This window comes from Schistocerca americana, chromosome 5, assembly GCF_021461395.2.
Source record: "Schistocerca americana isolate TAMUIC-IGC-003095 chromosome 5, iqSchAmer2.1, whole genome shotgun sequence".
Lineage (NCBI taxonomy): Eukaryota > Metazoa > Arthropoda > Insecta > Orthoptera > Acrididae > Schistocerca > Schistocerca americana.
In genome coordinates this window covers 251,031,856-251,050,853 of record NC_060123.1, presented here as the reverse complement: position 1 = coordinate 251,050,853, position 18,998 = coordinate 251,031,856, and the positions used below count along the sequence as shown (strand labels likewise).

At 36.7% G+C, this 18,998-nt stretch overlaps 1 protein-coding gene across 2 annotated transcripts in view; it reads right to left on the bottom strand.

The window, feature by feature from the left end:
* Nucleotides 1-560: 560 nt before the first annotated feature.
* Nucleotides 561-18,998, bottom strand: part of LOC124616767 (DNA topoisomerase I, mitochondrial) — a 45,716-nt gene continuing 27,278 nt past the window's right edge. For both annotated transcript variants that reach the window (XM_047145153.1, XM_047145154.1), the window contains 12 exons: nucleotides 16,741-16,878; nucleotides 15,581-15,687; nucleotides 14,342-14,457; nucleotides 13,996-14,240; nucleotides 13,641-13,892; nucleotides 8,147-8,371; nucleotides 7,967-8,069; nucleotides 6,391-6,539; nucleotides 2,535-2,672; nucleotides 2,006-2,205; nucleotides 1,719-1,868; nucleotides 561-1,636 (listed from right to left, as the gene is read on the bottom strand). In XM_047145153.1, the coding sequence (XP_047001109.1) occupies nucleotides 1,534-1,636; nucleotides 1,719-1,868; nucleotides 2,006-2,205; nucleotides 2,535-2,672; nucleotides 6,391-6,539; nucleotides 7,967-8,069; nucleotides 8,147-8,371; nucleotides 13,641-13,892; nucleotides 13,996-14,240; nucleotides 14,342-14,457; nucleotides 15,581-15,687; nucleotides 16,741-16,878 (1,926 nt within the window). In that variant the 3' untranslated portion in view covers nucleotides 561-1,533. The remainder of the gene's footprint in view (nucleotides 1,637-1,718; nucleotides 1,869-2,005; nucleotides 2,206-2,534; nucleotides 2,673-6,390; nucleotides 6,540-7,966; nucleotides 8,070-8,146; nucleotides 8,372-13,640; nucleotides 13,893-13,995; nucleotides 14,241-14,341; nucleotides 14,458-15,580; nucleotides 15,688-16,740; nucleotides 16,879-18,998) is intronic.

Here is an 18,998-nt window from a genome sequence, read left to right as displayed (position 1 = left end):
ACTTGCAAAGTACAGATGTAGACGACCACCTTGGCACAAATTTTTTAAGATCCTTATTTCCTTGCAGATAACATCTCTTTTTCAGGCACTTGGTAGGACTGAACTCTTTGAGTTACTTCTTGTTGCCAAAATACTGACAATACAGAACACACAGTGTGACTTGTGGATCTTGCCAACATAACCAACAGATTATGTGCCAGTCAGTAGATGAAAGTGAGAAACCCAAGGGCAATTATTGTGTGTCTTACATCTCATGAGACAGGAAAAAATACAATCCTTTCTTCATGCCGAAGTGAATTTTTGAGATGTATAGGTTGTATAATTTGAATCTGGATAAAATTGCCCTTACATGCTGCCATATCAGAAGTGTGAACCACGACTACATTTCTTGTGAACAGGATTACTAGCTTTCTTCAGTCAAGTGCATTTTCAATGTAACCTGTAAAAAAAAAATGTGAATAAACCCGAGTTGATTTCCGCTCATGCGTCGCAAATCACTACTGTGTATATTAATGTGGTCTCTGGCGGAAAGTTTAGGTTTTGAAATCAGAATACCCAAGTAATCTGGTGAAATAATGTAATTTCACAGTATCTGCTACATACAGATATAATACTATTCCAAAAACAAAAAATAATAAATAAAATGTGAAAAGTCACTGGAACCTTGTAATATACAAGAATATTCTCAGTAAATTTACAGGTGCTGTATAAATCTTTGTCATAAAATGGTCACATCACATACTTTCTCTAATTGCATAACAATTTCACTGTCTTTATATAACACCTTTGTAAATGACTCACACTCCAACAGAAAACTAATGAAATACCTGCAATAGAATCATCTTTCTTTCTTTGCCATTATCACACAAATGTTCACGTTAAACAAAACTTTCTCTTGGACTTAATCGTAAATAATTTCACTGCCTACCATCAAAGGAAGTGTTTACTGATGAGCAAACTTTAAAGTGTTATATATAGTTTGTATTTACATATTGCATCTTGTTTTTCCATGTCACACAGCAAATTAAAACTTATCACAAAGCTTTTAAAACAGTTGTACCAAAATAACATGCTTGAAACTCAACATGCACAGCTATTACTACTCCACACGTATGCATTTCATGCTGTGGAGGAATGTTCACTTGCATGTCAACAATAAGAAAATTTACTCAAAATTAAAAAATATAGATTTCATAACACAATTTAATACAATAGACAACATCAATATATTCAATTTAAAATATGTACTCCAGTTACTGATGCTTTTAGTACCCACACACTATACAAAACTTTTGTTTTTTGCATACAGTCTTGTTTCGTCAGAATCACCATTGTAATTTACCTAACACAATAAAACCAGCAGCAAACACTGCTTGAAGTGTTTATTGTCTATTTCATGAACATATTAAAACTTAAATAAGATTCTTCTGGCACCTTTTTGCACACAAGGTCTTAACTAATTTTGATGGCCCCATCTCAAGTTCACACACAATACGATCTTCACACTTGCCAATAAAACTAATAGGATTGTCATTAAAACACGTAGTCAGGTCCAGCCATATCAATAGCCCAACGAAACTTGTCACGCTGTGTTCTGTTGTATATCTTCTCAATAGGAACACCAAACTTTTTGCACCTGTGGAAAGAAAACTCACATTGTAAGTTAACATAATTTCTGAAATAAAAATTTTGCCTTTAATCAAAGTCTGGATACATACCATGCCACACTTATACGCGGATCAAGATAATTAAGCTTGGATGTTCCCAAAGCAATTTCTTTATTTTCTTCCTTGTCTGTTGCCTGAACTTCTAACTTGGACAACTGTTCTTTAATTCTGTCTAGAGCTTTTTTCCTCTTATCCATGTCTCTGGAAGAAAAAAAAAACACAATCAAATTCAGTAGTATTCCAGAGAAAATTCAAAATGTTCAAATTTTAATATCATAATTAATAATAATGTTGTTCCAGAAGTGATTAGCTCAATGTTACAAACAAAAACTACTAACATCTTGTTTTTGGCAGATTCAAAATGTTTGTACTCTCTTTTTGCCTGCTTATACTGCCTTTCTGCTTCCTCCAATTGTTCCTTTTTGGCTTCAATTTTGTTCTTCAGATTCTCCATACTTTTAGCATGTGTTTTTGGAACAGATCTTTGATGGTTACAAAGTATTGCCACTGCACGGTTTGCGCGGTTGTATGCCAAAATCTGTTGAAAATATTATCCTGGTTAAAACAACTAGTACTTCAGTAAAACATAACAAGAGCAAAACTTTTGCATCTCTGAAATTCATAAAGTGAAAGGAACTGCTCAATGAGCACTCACTATGCACTTTCATCATTTTACATAACATTTTTACTGAAACAATGCAGAACAATAAATTAAATAATGTTCTCAGGATCATATAGGATATAATTTACAAGTGTGACTGTCTAACAAAACATTAATTCATATGTTAATACATCTGAAGAACAAAGTTAACTGTACGTAGTTTTACAAGGAGAGTACTTTTTACAAACATTTTTATGAAGGCATACCTTTTCAGCAACTGTGAAGTCAGGATTAGTCAACTGTTTAAGCTGTTCTTGCAATGTGATAGAAGCATTGTATGTTCGGAAAACTTTGGCAGTCAATCCTTCCATCAGCTCATTCAGATGTTTGTTCAATATTGAAGTCTGAAACAAAAACATCAATATATAGCTTTTCTACAAATAAATATCTGTTGATAAAATACTGTTTAAAACTGTTCTCTTTGCTGATACTTTACAATGCAAGATGGCAGAAAGAAAGCTTACAAATTGACACTAACATTTCCCCATGATAAAAACAGCAACGTGATAAATGCTGCTGCTCCCCCCCCCCCCCCCTTTCGCCCGCCTCAATTAGTACTTTCCTTGGAAGCCCCTAAAGAAAGTGTGAGCATGTCATGTGGTACAGAATTCAAAATCATCAGTGAAAAGGTTGAGAATTAGTCACAAAACAATCAGTTGCTAAATCAAAGAAACATCTCCTATGTCTTTTTAATCTCTTCAGCACGAGTAGTGACTGGCGTAAAATGAAATTACACAAGTGGCCAACCTATCTTTCCAATTTTGATAATTACCAAGGAAAAAATTACAACTAACCTCCTTAGTCCCTATGTAGCACATATGCTACACACAAATTTTATTTTTTACTAGCTCACGGAATCAATCTAACTTACTTTACACCATGGGCTTTCACCACATCACTTGTTTTTATCTCTGCATATTCCCAGTAGGTAGCAGCATCTGCTTAAAGAAACTGTTTATCACAGTATCAGTCCATATTTGAAAAATAAAGGGAGTTTCTGTTTGTTTCCAGTAATTTTGGACTACAATGTATTTCGATAAAGCTGTAATATGCTAATATAGCCTACACTATTGAATAAGTGATTGTTTATTTCATCACAGCAATATGGCAATATATTGTTTTTGATGTAGCAGTGGGACTACATTTGCCAATCTCTAATATATAAAAGGCAATGTTCTGACTGACTGACAGATTCATTATTGCCCAGCCCAAACTGTGCTTTCTGAAAGGGACTTTTGATGCCAGAACTACAAAAATTGGTACTTGGTTTCACTGTCAGAAAATAAAAAATAAGTGTTTCATCATTTTTGGAAATGCAACCACTAAGGAGGTCAAATATCGGGTGACTTTAAAAAAAAAAGACAATTGGTATTTAACCTATCTGTTAGAAATAAAACAAATACATGTTCTATTGTTTCTGGAAGTTCAACCCCCATGGGACTGCAACAGGGGATGAAAATTTTTAAGAAAATATTTTGTTACATTAAAAATTTTAAGTTAAATTTATGAAAACTGGTATTTCACTTCTCGGTTAGAGATAAAGAAATTATATTAGGGGGTGAAAATTGCTATGAAAATATCTCCATGAGAATGCAAAAAGCATGATTAACAAAAACTTTAGACTCCAGCCACCAGAATCACATTTTGGTCAGCCACCAGAATCGCGTTTTGGTCAGAAGTACATTCAGAAGACACCATGCTTATAAGGCCTTGATTAACGTGAAAAGCTTCGGTGATGCAATTTGTCAACACACAAAAATTTGATTAAATAAAGACAAAAACAAAAAATCTCTGCAGGCCATACAGTGTAAACGAACAAAGCAGCAGGCGCTAAGCTTCTGAATTATATTTTCTGATTCCAGAGATGCTGTTTTCATTATTTTTAGGTTTCTGCTACATCTTAGTGCAACTTATGATCTTACATTTTTCTAAACTTGTGTTCACAGTGTTTTTTCGTGAGCACATTTTAATAACCTTCACAGAAATTTCCACGAAGATAAATCTACAAGAAGATGACCATAAGAAAAAGAAAATGACCTTAGAAATGAAATGTAAAATCACTGAAAAAAGTTAATGTGGTGTGCGAGTTGCTAATTTAGCATGCGCACACAGTCGGTCCAAATCAACTATTTGTCCTGTCCTCAAGAACAAGGACAAGATTAAAGAGATAGATGCTTCAAAAGGAGTGACAAGAGAAAACAGAGGTTTTGTATTCTGGATGATGTCGAAAGGTTGCTCCTTATATGGATAAATGAAAAGCAATTACAAGGCAACACTATTAATGAGAACATCATTTGTGATAAGGTAGAATGATTTTTGCCAACCCTGTTAAGAAGACGCCAGGATCGTCAGCAGCCGAAGAAGTGTTTAAGAGATGCCATGGGTGGTTTGAGAAGATTAAGAGAAGAATCGGCATTCACTGCATTGTGAGGTACGGCGAAGCAGCCAGCTCCAACACAAAGGCAGCCAAGAACTTAATCAGCAACTTCAAGATGTTCATAGATTCTGAGGGTTATCTGCCACAACACGTTTTTGATTGTGACAAGACGAGTCTGTGCTGGAAAAGAATGCCGAAGCGTACCCGCAGAGGAGAAGGTATTGCCTGGCCATAAGCCAAGTCACAAGCCAATAAAGACAATCTCGCACTGTTATTCTATGCCAATGCAAGCAGTGATTTGAAAACTAAACCGTTGCTTGTTTACCATTCAGAAACTCCACGAGGCTTCAAGAAGTGTAATATCCAGAAGAGCAGGTAATATGTGATGTGGAGGTCCTACAAGGCTTGGGGGACATGTGATCTTTTTTGTGATTGAATCAATAAAGTGTTTGGTCCTTCAGTGAAAACATATTTGTTAGAGATGAATATGTCTTGCTTGTTATCGACAATGCTCCTGTATGTTCTCCAGGCCTACAAGACCACCACCTTGCCAAATTTAAATTCATCATGATCCAATTTCTGCCTTCCAAAACCACTACATTACTCCAGTCTATGGACCAGCAGACTGTTTCTTACTTCAAGTAGCTCTACACTAAAGCACTCTTTGAGCATTGCTTTGAGTTGACTGAAGCTACCAATCTCACTCTCATAGAGTTTTGGAAATAACACTTCAACATCACTGCCTGCATCGATGTGATCGAAAAGGCTTGGGAAGAGGTTACCAAGAGAACTCACTCCCACTTGGAGAAGCTTTGGCCGGAGTGCATTGTCTAATGTGACTCGTTGAGGCATTTGAGTCAGTACCTGTGGAGCCTGTAGTCAACGAGATTGTCTTTGGCCAAGAGCATGGGACTAGACGTGAATAACATTTATGTTGATGAGCTTATGGAAGATCACAGCCAAGAAATGGCCATCAAAGAGCTTATGCAGTTGCAGTGTGTTTCACAACAGGAAGTTGTGGAGAGGAGTTCTTCAGAGGAAGAGGAAGAGGAGGAGGAGGAGGAGGAGAGGGCAGTAACAGCAACACAGCGATCTTCTGCTGACACGAGAGAAATCCTGAAAGCAAGGGAGTCAGTTATCGTTCACTGAAAATAATCACCCCAATAAAGCAGTGACTATGTGCACTACAAATTTATTTAACGACAATGCTGTGTCGCATTTTCACTAAGTGTTGAAGCACTGACAGAAACAAATGACTATGGATAGCTTTTTAGAAAAAATAATTTGTTATGTATTGTGAACAATAAAGTACATATGTGTAATTGGCATAAATAAGATAAAACTTTTAGTACTTTTTTGCACGGAACGCATTATCATATTTTAAATTAAATTGGATAAATTTTTTCGCCTAACCTGTGTTTCACACTACGGGTAAGATTCTGGAACAAATTATGCTTGCTATGTGTGATTCCACTGTATATTGAACATGTTCTAAAATTTTTGTGAACACACTATCTTTTTTTTTTTAAATTTGGTATTTCATTCTTATTTTGCCCAAGAACAATGCACTGAGCATTAATATACACTTTTCCTTCATAAGACGAGAAGGTAAATAAAAATCAAATCTTTAAATTTCAATAAGAGGCCAACTTCAATCATCATTATGTGGAACACACTATACTTACGTTAAGTCTATCAAACAAATCATCCCCAGTGGATTTGTTTTCCATGAAGAGTTGCAAATTCTTAAATACTCGTTTCTCAACAGACACTTCATTGTAATATCTTATGGAATCCTTACCGAGGAAATCAAATACTACCACACATTCCTTCCCTGAAATAAAGAAAGCAAATCAAATAACAAGATCCAGAAATGTAAGTTATTTTTATATAAAATTTTAGTCAGGATAGCGGACTTTATTTCTAAGACATTGGATAACACAAATACATATTTGCAATCGTCATCATCTCCCAAAACATAATAAAATAATTCTAAGATATATTATGCATTACACCATATATGACTTCAGTTTGTGTTAGAAGTTACTTTTATTATTCATTACATTATTTACATAAATGGGTAAATGATCAACAATTTTTATGGCAGTAGTTCACTCCTTTCTGTGCTACATTAAGGCCAAGTGCAGTATGGTGTTTATGTCCACTTCTAGTATAATATTTATAAATCTTGCTATTGTTTTCAACTGTGATTGACTGTTGAAAGCAAACTTCAAAAGGGAAAATACCAAACTGTTTAAAGAGCTGTGTACAAGAGGTTCTTGAGTGGGACTCACCCATTATCCTTATTAAATGTTTCTGCACAGCAAACTCTCTAAATGACATTTTACATCAGAGGATGATGCCTTAAGTCATAGTGAATCAAAATAGAAAAGTAATCTTCACACTTTTATCTCCAAATGTGATACCATTCATAACGCTGAAGTTGCAGAACTTAGACCTTGAAGGCCTGTAATGTGTCAGTTCTAGTACAGGCTCTTATCAATAACATAAACAATTAATAATGTGACATTACTTGATGTTGTGTGTCACAGAGGACAGAATCAACCACTTACGAGCTGAACAATATTGGAAATTAGTCTGTCACCAGAACACCCACCACTCAACTAATAACATTATGCACCATGCTCTTGTAAATCACTGTTGAATGTTTTCCTTGATTACAGGTTAACATTTAGATCTGCAGGACTAAAATGTGTTTGGTGCTCTGTTACAGCTGCATGTTAAATGCTCTCTACACCACAAAAAGAGCACAAAATACTGTCTAATTGCATCTATAATCTAAAAAATTGTGACTAACTTAGAATTATGAGCAGTGCTGGGACGATCATAGTAATCATCACTGCCTGTTACATTATTGGTGCCATACAGCATGACCAAGTGTTTGCAGCTGGTGACAAAGACAGCACTGTGATGTGTTGCGTATTGCAGAGGTGGAGCCATTTCTCTTCTTAGGGCAACTTCAAATTGGAACACCCAGTAGCAACAGCTCAGGGCTTTTATTTATGCCTTTTCCACATAATGTTTGCAAACGAACAGCAAACCAAAGGACACTGAATGTTCCATCTAGTTCTAAAACACAGCTTTACTTCCAGGAACACACTTTACATGGTTGGGCTTTACGTAGCTGAACCCGACTTCTTACTTAAAACTAGGTAAACACACAGTACTCAGTATCTGTGGTTACTTGAATTCAATTTTGTGATTTCCTCGAAGCATTTGTCAAATGAAGACAACACTCACCATCCTTCTCTTCATGCAAAGATATGTGTTCAACACGTAGTGAACAGCAACCGACTGTGTCTGCTTGATCTTCATCCTTCTCGTTACCAGCCCTAAGTGCCAGCTGAAATAGTATGCACACATTTTACTAAAAATGGTCACTCCTCAGGAGATAATTTTTGATAAAGTGTGTTACTATACCTTATCAATGAAATATAAAGCAACAGCTCTTTGTCTGATACGCATTTCCTTTGATTTCCAGTCTTCGCGATATTCTGCCCGAATCTTCTCAATACTTTTTGCAAGTTTTCGGGCTGTCTCATATTTCTGCCAATCTTTTTCACCTTTCAATTTTGAAGATGGGTTCAGCATGATGTATTTCACTTGTCCTTGTACATTTTCAGTCCAACTTGCGAGCCATGTAACCTAAGACACAATATTGTTATTTAAATTAACAAAATGACCATATCATGCTACACAGATTATGAACCGAAACCAAGAAAAATAAATATATCAACAGAAACAATCAACTTTAAAAATTTGCTGTGATTAGATAGATAAAAACTATACTCACCTCACGGCAGCAGGACAACACACATATAAATTACTTAAATTTGCAAGCTTTTGGAGCCAGTAGCTCTTTCTTCTGGCAGAAGGTTTGAAGGGGAAGCATGACAGATGAAAGAAAAGGACAGGTGATTTAAGACAGGGGAAAGTTGGGAAAAAGACGTCCAGAACCCTTGGTCAGCAGAGACTTACCGCACTAGATGAGAAGACTGATTGTTGGGGACTGCACCAGACATGACTTGAAAACCTGGGAGCTTAAAAGTGGAAGACAGAGTAATACACAAGACAGAGATTACTGCCAAAACATCATGCATCAATTAATAACAGCAGAAAGCTACATGAACTGTATGTGACAGAGGTGTGGAGAGGGGAGGAGAGGGGTGGGTGGGAAACAGGCAGGTCAGAAAATGAAAGATATAGAAAATTGGAAGTGAGTGAAGAAAGGAATAGTTGCTGTGAAGAAATGCTGGGACAAAAGAAAAGAATTAAGATAAATTAGGGCCAGGAGGGTGGTGAGAACCCATAACATGTAATGCCAATTCCACCTGCGAAGTTCTGAGAAACTGGCATCTGAGGGAAGAATCCAGATGGCACATGTGGTGAAACAGGCACCATGATAATGACTGTCATATTGTAGAGCATGCTCTGCTACAAGATATTGTGGGTTCCCAGTATACACTCTCTGCCTATACCCATCCAGCCTAACTCATAATTTGGTGGTGGCCGTGCTGATGTAAAAGGCCAAACAATGTTTACATACCACTAGTGTATGACGTGTCATTTCAGAAGTGGCTCTCCCTTTGATAATATATGTTTTCCCAGTTACAGGGCTGGTATACATGGTTGGAGGAGGGTGCCTAGTCCTACAGCAGTAATGGTCACAGTGGCACGAGATATAGGCTAGGGAAATGGGTGTAGAAGCAGCATAGCATCTGGCAAGAATATTACAGATGGGGAGGGTGACTAAAAGCTATTCTCGGTGTAGTGGGCAAAATGTCGGACAGAATAGACCTCATTTAAGGGCACGGTTTTAGGAAATTACAGCCTCGGAGCTGTTGATTAACACATTCAAGGCCAGGATAAAACAGAGCAACAAGAAGTGTACTCCTAAGTTGTTTTTTGGAGAGTTCAGTAATACCCTGATTGAATGTGATTCCCTGGGAAATCTGCTTTTGAACTAGGCTGGTGGGGTAACTATGTCCAGTGAAGGCTGAAGTGAGAATGTGGTGTGTTGCTGTAAAAGAGGCTGCTTCTGAAAAAACATGTTTGCCTCGAATACCCCAAGGCTGTATGGGTGGGAAAGTATGACAAGGAAAGGATGGCAACTGTCAGAATATAAGTACTACTGTTTGTTCGGAGATTTAATGTGAAAAGTAATGTGTAGCTGACTTTTGGTAAGGACGAGATCACCATCAAGGAAAGTGGTATGGGACTCAGAATATAACTATGCGAAATTTAACTGAAGGTATTTATAGATACCAGGAATTTTAACAGGTCAGCCTCACCATGAGCCCATATGGCAAAGATGTCCTCAATGTATCTAAACCAAACAACCAAGTCATATACCAGCTATTATTTAAATACTGTTTGGCCTTTTACATTGGCATGACTGCCACTAAGTTATCAATTAGGATGAATGGGCACAGGCAGAGTAAGTATATTGGCAACACACAACATCCTCTTGCAAAGCATGCTCTACAACACAAGTCTTGACCTTGGTGCCTGTTTTTACTCATTTGCCACCTGGCCTCCTCCCCAGACACCAGTTTCTCAGAACCATGCAGGTGAGAATTGGTGTTCAGTATTCAGTTTATTCACCACTGACCACTTACAGTGGAATAGGTCTGAACATTAAATATACAATTAATAATAACTTTACAGTAAAGTTTTTACAATTTAATTCCACTTTCTTTAGGAATATTCTTATATACTAATGTCAATGATTATTTCAAAATATTCTGCTATCTTATAAAATGGGTGTTTCAGTAACCAGTCATAAATCTTGCTTTTGAAAATATTACTGGGCAGTGACTGAGCAGATGCTGGAAGTTTATTGAAGACTTTTAAACTCATTATTTTGTGTAAGGTTGCAGTCTTTGTTGGTCTGTGTCTTGGTATGTCGAAGTCCAGTTTGCCTCTAGTGTTGTGCGGATGTATGTTCTCTCTGGTCTTGAACTCATTTAAGTTGCTTTTGACATAAAGCAGTGCTGTGTAGATTCACAACAGTTAATATCATGTGTTTGATAAAGAGGGGGGGGGGGGGGGGCAGTGTTCCTTAGGCTTAACTTTGCTCATTATTCTGATTACTCTTTTTTGAATTTTCAGAATTTCACTGACAGAGGAAGAATGTCCCCATAACAATATGCCATAGGAAATGTGAGATTGAAACAGGCCAAAATATACCACCTTTAGACACTCATCAGTGACTACATCTGTCAGTCTCCAGATGAGATAACACACTCTTGCTATTCTCTTGCAGATATGGCTAATATGTTCCTCCCAGTTTGATTCTGCACCAATGTGGAATCCTAACAATTTTAATGATTTACTTTCAACAGCTGTAGTTAAACCCAGAATTAGTTCTTGTGTTTTATCAGGATTACATAGGAGTTCATTAGAAGAAAACCAATTCATTACTAGTTCTAGTTTTTCCTGTGTTGCCTGATGCAGTTCTGTTGTGTCATGGTGTGTATTGAGCAGTGTTGTGCCATCTGCATAACACACAATTTAATTTGCTCCTAGATGTTAAGGTAAGTCATTAATTGCAATGATGAACAGAAAAGGACCAAGGACCGAGCCGAGGCACTCCAGTCTGAACTTCCTTCAGCGAGGAGATCTATTTTTAATTGATACAAACTGTTTCCTGATTCGATTACATCTAAATATGGTTAGTGAATGCCATAAAATTCCAGTTTTGCAAGTAGGATGTTAAATGGTACGCAGTCGAAGGCTTTGCGAAGATCACGAAGTACAACTGGTATTAGATCCAATCGAATACAGTTAACATCTGGTTAACAGCTTCAGTGACAGCAGTAAAGGTATTTTTACCATGTTGATATGCAAACTGTCTGTTCGAGAGGAGATCGCGCTTTTCAAAATAGTTATTTAGTTGGCTGTACATTAGATATTCAAAAACTTTAGAGAAAATTGTTACAATAGAAACTGGTCGATAGTTATGGAACAGATGCTTATCTCCCTTTTTAAAGACTGGTATCACTTTAGCAGTTTTGATTGCATCTGGGGGAAACTCCAGATTCTAAACACATATTAAAAATGAAAGAAAGAGGTTGACAGATTTCATTACATAGTTAGAGAACCAATAACAGTCCATACTTTTGGAGATGGTGAACTTTGCCACAGCTTTTACAATATCCTCTGGGGTGACAACATTCCAGTGGAAAGTATACCTCCTATGAGGCACAGCACCAAGATGGTCTAGTGCCCAAGTGCCATTTTGCTTGATTTTGTTTTTCAGCTCACTCACTGAGGTTAGGAAGTAATTATTTACTTCTTATGGGACCAGCATTGCATCTTGTGTGCAGGTTTGTGAATTATATTGGTTGATGGTGAATTATATTGGTTGATGATGTCCCATGCTGCTTTACTTTTGTTGGGAGCACTTTCAGTGTTACAATATGCCCTAAGTTCTCGTCACCCAGCTGGCCTTAATTTATGTAAATGCTGTTGGTCTCAACATTCCTCTGCAGTGCTATCCCTTTCCAGTTTTCTAGATCTTTTATTTTCTGACCTTTCTATCTCCCCCCCCCCCCCCCCCCCCTCCTCCTCCTCCTCCTCCAGGGTCACATAATATATGCATGAGGTTTTGGCAGTAATTTCTGTTTTTGCGTTATACTATCTTTTACCTTTTAAACTCTTAGGTTTTCAAATCTCGTCCAGTGCAATACCCAAAAATCGGTCTTTCCTTATTGTCCTGTCCGGCAAGTCACCTCTGAACTAGGGTTGTAAATTTAAATTAATTTATATTTGTGTACTCCTGCCACCACTTGGTGAATAGATTTTTTATCTATCCAATTACAATAAAAATAAACGCTACCTAACAATTCCAACTACACAATTACAGAGCAAATGGGGAAAAAAATTCAGTTTATAAATACTTTAGGATTAAAGGAGAACATTCACCAAAAAGCAAAAGTGGCGCGCGCGCGCGCGCACACACACACACACACACACACACACACACACACACACACACACACACACCTAAATCCCTACATGGCTTGACTAACAGTGTAAATGTTATTTTGCAGCAGGTGCCCTGGTTGTGGTAGGGGTAGTGTTGGGTGGTATGGGGAGGAGGAAAGCAGGAGGTAGGAACAGGGACTGGGAATAGGTGGCACACTGAAGATGTGGGGATTGAATTGGAAGAGGGTTACGGAGAAAGGGGAAAGTGTTGGGTGGACGGTGCAGGGACAGTGGGTTATCTGAGACTGAGGCCAGGATGATTACAGGGGTTGAGGATAGATGCAAGGATAACTCCCATCTACGTAGCTTAGACAAGCTGGTGTTGGAGGGAAGAATCTGAAATCTCGCAAGTTTTCTTTCCTCTGTGTGTGCCTACCAAAAAATTCAGTGCTGCTGCTTTTCAATGCGTAGTCTCCTTTAATCCTATAGTATTTACATTCTACACGAACTTTCCTACAACATATTCAGTCCACCTCTGTCGGACACAATACTTATATTGTTTATACAGGTTGACTCTTACATACAAGATTACAGCAATCAGCACTGGAACATAATGGCATGGATTCCTCATCGTTAAGTAACCGAAACACCTCCATTTTAAAATTTATTTAAATCACTTAAAATCGTTGTGAGGCACAATTACAGTTAAAAAGACATTGTCTCAGATCTTGTTTTGGTTGTAGGGCACCACCACCCCAAGGAAATTCCGTCAGTTGCTGAAACAAAAGGCGAAATATAATGTAAAACGTGAACTACCTGTCTGAAAATTACCATGTTGGTTCGAAACCAGTAACGGCGCTGTTTAAATAAATAAATAGCATTGTAAAAAGGGACTGGTTGCTGTAATCTTCTATGTAAGAGTCAACCTGTGTATCGTACACAGCCACCAGCTCAAAATGTCAGTTTTTGACAAAATTGCACTTACATTGTTGTCGTGTCTTACTTCCTTCCATTTGTGACCCTCTGGAGGCTTTGGCACAACAGCATCCTTACTGCAGTTAATAATTACATCTTCAGGCATTACTCTCCTTTTAAGCATACCCATTTTTGGATGCTCACCCCGTCCTCTGAAAAGCCCTGGAGGCTCAATTTTAAAATTTCCTATCTTTTCCTTATGTCCATCACATACACAGAAACCATAAATCTTTGTAATCTCTTCATTCTGTTCTTTAATTTTCTGCAGAAGGAGGACATGGTTTGATTAAAACAGAAAAAATATGTAATAATTTGAACTGTAAACCTTCTTAAGATCACTTCAAATATTATGTGAAACAACTTACCTTTTTCTCTTCCTTGCTCATATTTTTTCTTTCCTCAGATTTTGCAACAAAATAAGCATGCATGTGCTTAAAATTGCATTTTGATAAATCTGTTATCTTTGCCCTTTCCTTTTCTGTCATTACCTTACGCCAGTCTTTGAAAAAGTTCTTGTTGAATACTTCTTTGGTAGTATAGTCATGGTCTAACATACGAGCATAGAATGTAGCAACCTCTTCTGCTTCCTCAGAGAGCGCCATTTCTTCACCTGTACCAGAAAGAAAAAACTACTAAGTACCAAATAAGGACAAAAATAATCAAGATTTAAAGACCAGGCAAATGAAACCAAAAAGCTGTGATATCACATACCATCATAGTAAAATTTAACATCAGGTGGCAACCTTTCATATGGTGGCGCAAATACAGGTCCTTTGTGTTCCAGAAATGTCCACTTCCTGCCATCCGTATGCTTTTCCTCTTCCCACCTAACAAACAATAGCTGGCTTTATGGATACTTTAAAATATATGTTTGCAGAAGATAATGCATGTTATAAAAAATCTTCACAACAAAAATCACTCCAAAGATGAAAAAAACAGGAACTCATTGTTGATATGGATCTCATGCGACTTGCTGCATCTCCATCAATAACAAATTAAATAAGAACTAGTTTGAATATTAAATTCAGTATAGTAGTGTCATTCAGACTTTTAAACAACAGCATGTGCACTTTTAAATTATGTTAACACTGTGACAGCAGAAATAACATTTAAAGACAAGTACGCAATCATCAAAAGTTTGCTCTACACAGTTCAAATATTTCCACACTAATTCATCTATAAACTTTTATTAGCCTTTTCCTTGAATTAAAAATGTAATATACCATTATTTCCCCTTGAGATGTGAAATTTAGATTTTAAAAAACATTGCCCTACAAATGATTTCCACTAATTTAATGAATCAGCCAACTACCCATTAAACAGCAAAAAAGCTGAACTTGTAATAACACAAATCAGCATCATAATATAAGAGTCACAACTGGGAGGAAGAGGGTGGAGAGTTACTGCTTGCTGTTTCATTAATCAACAATAACACAATCTAAGCCCCAACATGTTAATTCTTACTCACTTCATTGAATGCTTTGAAAACTAGTCACCACCAGTAACAGAAACATACCACTAACTTCTTAAAGTTAGAATAAACAGGAAGGCTACAGTTTCCTTCACACTCTGATATAGAAGAAATAACAACAAAATATAGAACACATGACAGTACTGGATTCAGTTTAACATACACAGGTGGTACGGAAATTGCTGCTGTCACATGTGTGTATGTCCTCACTACAAGACAAGATATCTTGTGTCTTTTAGAATGTAAACCAATCAAATTTCTTAAAACTTTTGCAGAAAAATTGCAAAATACCATTTTGCAAACAAGAAAAACAGTTCTTCTCATTGTATACAATCAACACACAGTTGAAAACTAGAAGTGATGTGGAATCCATGCTTCTTGGCAGCCATATTAGTAACACTTGACTGCACTGCCATCTGGTGGCAAAATTTTCTGAAGATATATCAGTACTGCCAACTACTGAGCAACATGTCACATACCATTTCCAGACCTCTTGTTGCTCTTCCTCCTTTTTCTTTTTTCTTGGTGACTCAGGAAGCTTGTCTTCTGTTTTAACTTTCGGTTCTTTCACCTTTTTCTTTTTCTTCTGTTCAAGGAATAAAAAATGATGTAGAATTTTAATTCTCACACACATAATAAACCATATAACACAAATACACAATCACATAGGACAACACATAAAGGTACCAAATGTTACAGGATGCAGCCATTTCCTTAAGGTAAGTTGCAGGGTAGAGGTTAAAAAGCAATTGACAGGAAGACCACCCACTTAATAACTAGTGTTAAGTGGCATACAGGCAGAAACTACTGAAGACTAATTAACTAATTCATCTTTGGGCACAATAAATAAGTGAATGAATTTGCTAAGTACATTTACATGGGGTCCCAAATCCAGTTTTCTGTGAAGCAATTTCCCAAAACTGCTTCTTGTTGGTCATGCAAATATTCCACTACAGATTCTGGAATTGCAGGTCTGGCTAATAGGTTTAAGTGCCCATAATTTATATTTGCATTATGTAAACTATCTAATGTAAAAACATCTTTCAGGTAAATCCCAGAGTGCAGGTCATGGAAAATGTTAACCACTCAAAGTATTATCTTTGTTTGTACCCATTACCTTATATAAAATTTAATTTGTCTTAAGGTCTACAAAGTTATATCTTGAAGAGCTCATCCATTGTAGTGACCGGAGCTGATGCTGTGTCACTACATTCATCTTGATACTCTGTTCAGAATTACATCACTGCAAATTGTGTCATCGTAACTAACACTCTCTTAAGTGTTACTTTTGTGAATTGATGCTTAACAGTGATGCCCACACCCATTGCAGATAGAAAACAATTCATTGTTTTAGACCTTTTCACAAAAAACTAAAATTACTTTGTAACAAAAAGCAGTCCAATGGTGAACTTACATAATAAATTGCAACACATTACCCACATATTGTCACCTTTAAAATGAGAGAGAGAGAGAGAGAGAGAGAGAGAGAGAGAGAGAGAGAGAGAGAGAGATTCTTCCTTCTTTCTGTATTTCACGGCTGCATCCACAAATCCACAAAAAATGAAATTGTTTCAAATTCAAAATGTACACAAAGCATGAACTGCAGAAGTTTTTTTTTTATTTTTTTAAATAAACTTACTGGTTTGAAGTCTTCCTCCTCTTCACTTTCAGCTTCTCGTTTCTTTTTTTCTTTTTTAACCTTTTTGCGAGCTGAAAGTGGCATATCATCTTCAGAGTCCTCGACCTTACGCTTTATAGCTGGAGAAGCGCGTGAAGCCTGAATAATGACAAACAACTTACTTGTAAAACCAATATATCAGAATGATTCATGTAATCCCTCCTCAAAAAGCTATTTGCACATTTAACATCACCTCATGCAACATATGCAAACACAAACTAGTTAAGTGTTCCTTCATAATGACACACAAAGCAACAAATTAGTTTTGATGACAAAATACTTTCATTCTTCAAAAGCACAAACAAAAACAGTAAAGTTAAAAAACCAAAATGAACACTGAGAATACCGTATTTACTCGAATCTAAGCCGCACTCGAATCTAAGCCGCACCCAAAAAATGAGACTCGAAATCAAGGAAAACAATTTTTCCGAATCTAAGCCGCTCCCGAAATTTGAGACTCGAAATTCAAGGTGAGAGAAAAGTTTTAGACCGCCCCTCCAAATCGAAAAACAGTTGGTCCATTGTAAAGTGAAACACAATTGAGGTCGAATGGATGAAGATACAGCTACAGTAGTTTGGTTCGAGTCGTAAGCTTAACAGTTAAGCTTTACCAGGTAGCCATTGCCATGTCAGGCGCTCCGTCCGTATTTATACAAGTACCCTTCCTTTTTTGTGTGCTTCGTCTGGTTTGAATCAATCGCTTATTTTGCTTTGATCTGATAAGTGCCGTTCTCTTTGTTATAGGTGTTTATGTCACTCTAAGCTGAAAATGCATTATTGTACTGTGTCATGCATTGTTTGTTACATTCTGATAATGCGTGTTTACGACCTATCGCCGCTCACGGCAAGGCTTACTTTTGTGCACGCTACCGCGGCTTACAATTAAAAAAAAAAAAAAAAAGGAAAAAAAAAAGAGAGGAATTGTCTCATAAGCGAAACAATGGCGAGAGTCTGCTATTTGTTGTTACTTAAACAGCTGCTTTCTTTGATAATGATCAACAAGAACCAAATAACAGACTGCGTATGATAGAAGATGTTCTGAACGAGAGTTTAGCGAAAATTTTTCTCTGTTTGAAAATCTTTGCAGACGACTTCTTTAGTACATTACATTCTGCACAGAAATTAGGGTCATCTTAGATTTAAAAATCTAGTCAGTTGTCGTGCTTAGTTTCTGACTGTATCACTATTCAGCATAAGAATAATACAAATATAAACATGACATGATATGTATATTCTTCCGCGTTTGCTGTTCTAGTTTCGTAGTTTATTAGGCAGACAGGATTTAAATGAAATAGCAGCAAATACGAAAGAATACATTGCATAATGTTTACATTCTTCTACCTTTTAATTTAGTTACTGACGCAGAGGTTTTGGCGCCAGTATTTATCTTTGTGCCTGCAAAGCATACCTGTTTAGCGCGACATATATTTGATGGCAGAAGTTAGTTGTGGCGACACCTACCGACATTTTTCAGAACTTCCGCTTACTTTGCACTCGATTCTAAGCCGCAGGCGGTTTTTTGGATTACAAAAACCGGAAAAAAAGTGCGGCTTAGATTCGAGTAAATACGGTACACTAACTTTCTATTGTATTTAAACAGGACCCTCCAGATGTTTAGAAAGATTGAATGTTTAAAGGTTTTAAGTTTACAAAATACACAAAATGTTGATGAAAGGAAAGCTATAAAATTAAAAAAAGAAGCTGGAATGAATGGTTGTTTTGATGTTTGTAAGACGACTTCAGTAAATAATGATACAAATGGAAATGAATTTCAATTTCATCTGTTATGGCACAAATCTTATGTACTGTTCCTTCTGGTCCCATTTGTATACCACCATCTTTGTCTATACAGCTCACGCACTAAACCATTCACATCTTCAAATTTTGTTGTATTCAAGGCTGTTATTTAACACAGTTCACAGGTTGTTTCTGTGCCATTAAACAGACAATATACTTTCATACATCATTTCAGATTTGTTTTCATTAGTAAGTTCAAGCTAAGTACACACGTTTATTTTTAGTGCCTAAGTGCTTTTATATAAATGTTAATAATTTTATAATTGCAATGAATTGTCAATGCTTTACAGCTGTCAGTCAAACTGTGAAACAGCCTTCAAACAACCAGGAAAAAACCATTCACTATATATACTCACAATTAATGTCACTACTATGACGTCACTCATCCTACTTGCTCACTGGAGTTGCAAGTTATAGTTTCA